At 45.1% G+C, this 6997-nt stretch overlaps 1 protein-coding gene across 1 annotated transcript in view; it reads right to left on the minus strand.

Moving 5' to 3' along the window:
* Nucleotides 1-5169, minus strand: part of bmp6 (bone morphogenetic protein 6) — a 164882-nt gene extending 159713 nt beyond the window's left edge. Inside the window, exon 1 of the mRNA XM_072261818.1 lies at nucleotides 4512-5169. Within this exon, the coding sequence (XP_072117919.1) occupies nucleotides 4512-4938 (427 nt within the window). The 5' untranslated portion in view covers nucleotides 4939-5169. The remainder of the gene's footprint in view (nucleotides 1-4511) is intronic.
* Nucleotides 5170-6997: the final 1828 nt, after the last annotated feature.

Here is a 6997-nt window from a genome sequence, read left to right on the forward strand (position 1 = left end):
CTGTCATTCGACACTTCAGGGACTCACTCCTAACGAGATTTCAAGCTTTCATGAAGTAAATTTCACCATGGGCAACTTAATAGTCAATCAACCTACCAAGCTATATTCTGTTGGAATGTGGGAGGAAATTTGAGACCTGGGTCACTAACGTGATCACAGAGAGCATATAAACTCCACTCAGACAACACTGGAAGCCAAGATTGGACACAAACTGTGAAGCAGAGCAATAGTAGCTATGTCACTGTGCAGACCCATCAACACAGCTCTCCAACCCTCAGATGCTTCCTTCTAGTAACTCCCTGTGTTCCGACCACACAGTGGAGACCCTGGATAAGGCCCACTTACCATAACTGGACACTGTATTCTACCTCCATCAAGAACTCTTCACCTTTTCCATTAACTAGTCAAGTTCCCAGACCACTCATTCAGAGTCAACAAATAACATTACAGAGAGAGAACCCCTTCCCTCCCCTTTCTCTCCAGTCCATATGAAAGATCCTGTATTAAAAACCATTGACTGAATTCTTGCAGTGCTGTTGTGTGCTGCTTCAGAGTTCTAGCACCTGCGCTCTCTCCTGTGGCACCAGTCAGTTCGCAGACAGCCTCTGCCATCTTCTCCAGACATCCTTCCTTTCCCACATCTTTTAATCCTGCCAGAGATTCCGGCTCCTTCAGAGGCAGAGTTTGTGTCTCATGAGTCTACCCTTTGGAATGTAGGTCTATTCTCCCTGCAGTCACAGATTCTTTAAATCCTTCTCAAGGCAAAATGAGCTGTGCGAGAGCATAACTGATAGCCATTCATGACCACTGTGTTTGTGTGGTGTATATTCTCACAAGTTGAAAGGGGAGAGCAAGAGTACTCACCAGGGTGAACGTCCGCAAGCCTGCCTGTTTTAGAAATGTCTGGCACAATATATGAAATGTCAAGTTGTATTTCATCTACCTTGTTGCCATTGTTAAAAACTCTCAACTAAATTCAATGCCAAAGAATGACACCAACACTACCTCCATCAGTCAAAACTGCTAACAACTGTTCTCTTAAATGCCTATTGATAGAGAAAAAGAGAGGAATTTAACACAACAAATGTATCTTGTTGTTGAATTCTCCAAGGTAAAACAGATGTACTGAACTACTTACACACAAGTCCTGCCCTTGGTTTAGGAGCCTTTCAAAACCCTGGAGTATATTATTACCCTATAACAGTGTCAGACATGTTGTTCACTACACCGGTATTGCAGATGCTAACATTTATTGCTGATTTTTTAAAAAACTCAACAAGCATCCCAGTAGTCCATCACATTTACATAGGGTGTGCACCACAGTAATAACATACATATTCACACCAACAAGCGCATTTCCGCTGCTTGACAGAAAAAGCAAGACAGAATATTCTCTGCAGAAGAAATAGCACTACAAATCACACTGGGACTCCTGCCGAGGCTGAACATCCAGTGAAGTGCACACCTTTCCTGGGAGCAGGGTGGTCTGGAATCTGATCCATTGTGGCTGTTGAATTAAGTGGAAGTAATTCACAGTGTCCGTGTTGGTTGTTGAACTGGATCTGAAGGTGGTGGTTACACAGGGGACGTTGCACGCGATGGACCATTTCAGTTACGAGAAGAGGATGGATAGGATGGGATTGTTTCTCATGGAGCTGTTACGTACCCCGTAAATGGGTTGCCAAACCAGCAGAAATGGATCACTCAGTTGGAGTCTGGATTACTAGAACTAAGAAAGTTTTATTAAAGAAACAAGCAACACAGTACTCTAATCAAAAGGATAATAAATGCAACAGTTCAGCAATGATAAACACACATGCACACAGAATTAAGATAACAGGATTAATCAAGCTCTATCGTTGTCTAGGGGTAAATGACCAGTTTCAAAGTGACGCAAAGTTCAGTTCAATTTAGTTCAGTTCAGTTCGCAGTAATCGCTGCCGTGGCGATGGACAGTGGGGGGAAGGAGAGAGAGAGTAAAACGAATGAATATTCAAGGCTTCCACACAGACCTTCGCAGTCAGCTTTCGGGTGAGTCCTTTGTGATGTCATCTGAGGTCACCGACCGTGACCCCCTCCATTTCCAGATACGATCGTTTCTCTGCGGTGAACCCAGCACCCAGGCAAGGGTGGACACACACCAGGTTCCCGCCGATCGTGCCTTTCCACCCTGTGCATCTATGGCCTGGTACTTCCCACCGACTTGTGAGAGATGCACCGCTTCCAGGGTCTTGTTACCTCGGGTGTTGTGTGTGTCTTGCCTTAGCGAACCTGTCCCTTTTTATCCCCCTGCTGGGGTATCGCCTGTCCATCACTTCAAACAGTTCAGGGTTCAAAGGGGGAGCCGATCTTGACAGCTCTCCTTCCCCTTCATTAACATCTCCAAGTGCTGCACCATTGTTTTCCTTCTCTCTCTCTCTCCTGAAGACGGGTGGCAGACCAACTGCTGATCCCACTGGTGCCAGCACAGGACAGCTACATCGTAATCTATGTGTATTCTTGTCACAGAGCACAAGAGGCAGAAGTGGGGGGGGGGGGGACTGGGTAGAACCAGAGAAAGTTAAGAGGGAGTGGGCATAGATAGGGTAGGTAACAGGGAACTTTTTCTTATAACCAAGGTGTCTAAACTAAAGGGGATAGGGTTAGGGTAAGGGAAAGGAAGCTTAGCAGGAATCAGAGGGCGGACATTTTCCTCTGTTGGAATGGAGTGGGTGATGTAAGCAAAGGCTTTCAAGCATCTGGACTAGCTCTCGAACTGCCAAGGCATGGAAGGCTACGGAGTGTCTTCTGGTGAATGGGATTGTTGTGGGCAGTCAGCAAGGACATGATGCATCAGTGACTCCAAGTTTCAGAGACATCCCAATGCGATTTTATATTAGCAGTTTGACATTGGATTTCTGCCACCGGGTAACAAACGCACACAGCCGCTTCTGATGGAGGGTTGAGGTGACAACGAATGGGTGAATGGTCACACTCCATGTCTCCATGAAAGCTCTAGTCTCGCTAACCAAAGTCCAGTAGCATCAAGTTGCTTCACAGGTGTGGAATCCTTTCAGGAGTTTAGCGTGAATGAATATCTGCATTTACTTATCGTGCTAATTTAACTTAAATCTTCACTGAAGTGTAAAGCTTTGAAATTACGTGGAAAACTGCGTTTAATTTACTAGAAGTGCCTCTTATCCAATAGACAGCTCGATATTTATGGTGGAAACATACTCTGCAAAATCATCTGGATTCTGCCAGAAAAATACAGAACTATTTCCTTTCTCTGTTTTTTCCAAACACATCATCATTATTAAGCAAGGATGTTTTGACTGTAGATACATACTATTTACCCAGTGGGATCAGCTTTAACAGGCACCATTACTTGCCAATTTTTTTTAATCTTCTTCCGCTTCGGAGCACAGTAGCCTCGGTAATGTCTCCAAACATCAGTCAGATTTATGGCAAATAAACAGACGAGTCAAAGAATCTGGTGTTGATGTTAGAAAGATCCCGAGTCAGCTACCACGCAGATTGGAAGCTTTGAGAAGCGTGCAGAACGGTGGCCCACCTTACAGAGGAGAAAGGTCTGCCCGAGCACTTTTCGAGATCTGACACAGTAAATAGCACGTTTGCATTCAACGAGCCGTCAGAATGCATGCCAGTTAACTAAAGATTACAGCTGCAAGATTGCAACATTCAGGGGATTTCACACTGTTTCATTGAAGAATATTAAACATACAGTACAATATCCGAATGAAGTCCAGTAAAGTAAAATCGCGCGGTTTACTTCCAGAGAAACACTGTAGCAGGTGCATTGCACCCCATAAATCACACATAGCACAATTTAGGATAATGGCTTGTAAGTTTACGATTAAAATATGTTCCTTTGCCGCGTTATCACGGAGTATACAGTTTCGCAATACTAATTAAGAACTCTACCAAAACAGTGGCATTCCGAGATTCCACGCCAAAGGTTTTGTTTTTGTTCTTTTGAATTAACACATTCAAAGAAAGCCCCAGCAACAGGGTCGGAGGCATCTAATTGAACTCCCGAAAGCACATGTTTTGGCTCCGTCCACACTTAGATCACTGGGCACTTTAAAGTATTGCACGGCGCTAGCGTTCCCAGTCATAATGCGGGTACGTTTAATAAATTGTTTTATGGATGCGAAGCAGAAAATTCACCCACTCTTTGAGTTACTGGTACTGCGAACTACTCCGATCTGATAAAAACAAATCATTTCTGAAAACAAAAATGAACACTTCTGTTGCCTGGATGTTGATTCTAATCAGCTTTGGTTTAAAAAAAGGAAAGCCGCAAACATTTTATCGATTTATTTTAAATGAAGAACTCTGTGAAAACGGTGGGTTTAAACCTGCGTGCGTACGTGTGTGGGAGAGAGATATGCAGGTCTCCGTGTCCATGCGCAGATGTGCACGTGTGAACAGTCGGTGTATATCTGTGCGGATGTAAGTATGCATACGAGTACTGCCTGTGTGCTTTCATTTATAAAGTTTAATCTTACCTAGGTTCACGAAACTCATGACCAAGTCCGCCTGGTTGAGAAAAGAGCTGTCCTGTAAGCTGGCCAGCGGTGGACTCTGCGTGGTGAAGACTGGTCTGTACCGATGCGAAAAACCCTCTTCCTCCTCCTCTTCGCCCCCGGTGGACATGGCATTGTACAGGTCAAGCATGAAGAGGGGCGCCGAGTTGTGCTTCCCGTGCGAGTGAGGTCTGGGCCGGTGCGGCAGCCCCAGGATGGAGAGGATCTCCCGCTGCATGTTCTTCTTCTCGTGGTGTTTGAGGCGGCGGTGCACAAAACTCGAGTGGAGATCGCTGTGGCTGCCCGTGTCCAGCAGCAAGCTACCCGCCACGGACAGCCACTCGACCACCAGGCAACAACTCCACAACAACCCGAGCGCGACTCCCCGCTCGACTGCAAATGGTCCCATTGTCCAGAACAGACAGATACAAACTTTGCTTTTCGATGTGAAACAAAATACAACTCTCTCTATATATATTTTAAAATATAAATAAATGTATATATATAAATACACCCTATATCTGCAACGACTCAGTCCATGTGTGTACCGCACACTCTCACACTCTATCTCTGCTCTTCACATGTTATCAATGAACGATTCGAACTTCGCAGCAGGTAACACGCCAAAATCTGTTACGTCATCTGATTGACGGTTCCATCTTTCCACGCGCTCCATTTGCTCCCAACATAGGCGGGATTTCGCTGTGCTGCTTCCTCCAATTTATTCCCCCTTTTCTCCACCGAAACGGGCTGCCCTTTGCAAAAAGAGGAATATAAAGCATCCTCTAACGCTAAATCAGGAGATTTCAAGAGCTTTACAGCCTAGGAAGTGCTTTTTTTCCCAACTCTCTTCGTAAGATTATCCATTGTTTCATTTTTGTTCTGCCAACAGATCGCTCAGGAAGGAGAGGTAAAAGGCATTAAGTTTTTTTTAATAATCAGGTTCGTGACCTTTATATTCCAAAGTTTGGTATGAATGTTTTCAAATTAGGGGGTTTTGTTGTCATTGGGAGTCACTTCATCCGTTGCAAGTAAAACATTCACAATCAGGACACTGTTTTCCAAGTTGGCTATTAACTAAGTGTTATTCTAGCGGTTATCTACTGCATTCCTTGCTCCGTGATAATGGGACAGAGTGTTTCACCGGAAATATTCGGATTAGCACAGTTTATTTTTTTCTGAAGGGATGAAATTTAGGCGTTTTGTTTTCTTTTGCAATGGTCAGTGATTCGATTTCTACAAAAATAGGCGGAGTGTGCGTAAAGGAGATTCATTCTACAATTTTAGATATTAAGCGATTCACACTTCGTCCGTAATGTATTTGATCAATTTATCGCACAACAATCAGCGCCTGACAAAAATCGCGTATTGTATGATTCCGGCCATGCCGTAATATTGATAGACTGCGGTGATCAATAAAACCGGAGGTCGGATCATGTGCGGTACTGCTGCATAAATCAGCTGGAAGGGCAGAAACTGGGCAAAGTTTCTTTCAGTGGTGTCCGGCGTCACGTGGTGGTCACAAGCCAGGTGGGAGCGAACATGCAACGCTGGGTGGTTCCAAATCACTTTTGAGTTTAACACCTTTTTGTGTGTGTGGCATTATTTTCAGATGGAAATAGCCCTTTGAGGAGCGCCACCTGGTGCTGTGGCCGTGAAATCAGAGTCGCCACTGGCTGAAGGTGCACGATGATGCACGCCGTTACCACGCGTGTTAGATTCCGGCGTCCGCTGTCTCTCCTGACGCCACGTTATTTTCTAAAATGAATTGTTCACTATTAATTTCTGACCCAGGGTTAATAGTTTTCAGAAATCCCATTGGTTCGGCATCTGGCTATCAGCCCCTCTCCCTTTCCAATCGTCTGGCCCCTAAATCCCGCGCAGCCTGGAAATTAACACGCTTCGCCGGAAAATTCTACCATGTAACATCTTTAAGAGGTGCATTAAAATGTGTTGGGGCATTAATGTACTAACGGGACAAGGATCTGCAGAGTCAGCCCCCTTAAGGCCCGGTGAGATAACATAGAAGGCCGACTGCCCAGGGAGTGTGCACACCAGCTCACTGACCTCCTCTTGGACATCAACTCTTCACTCACCCAGGCTGCTGTCCCCACGTGCTTCAATTCACCCTCCATCAGCCCTGTATCAATGAAATCTACAGATGAAGCACTAAACAACTACCGTCACATGGCACTGAAGTCAATCATCAGGGAGTGCTTTGGACTGCTGATGATGGGACACATCAAAAACTCCATTCCTGACACATTGGACACTCAACAATATGCTTACCAGCAGAACTGTACTACAACAGATGCCACAGCATCTGTCAGGACTTGCCTAGAAAGCAACGGCTCCTGCCAGAATGCTGTTTCTGGATTCCAGTTCGGCATTCAACACCGTTGTCCCACAGACCCTGGGGAACAAACTCCTGCTTTTTGGTCTAGATACACAATTATGCAACTGGGTGT

The sequence above is a fragment of the Mobula birostris genome, chromosome 1 (genome assembly GCF_030028105.1).
Source record: "Mobula birostris isolate sMobBir1 chromosome 1, sMobBir1.hap1, whole genome shotgun sequence".
NCBI classification, from domain to species: Eukaryota; Metazoa; Chordata; class Chondrichthyes; order Myliobatiformes; family Myliobatidae; genus Mobula; species Mobula birostris.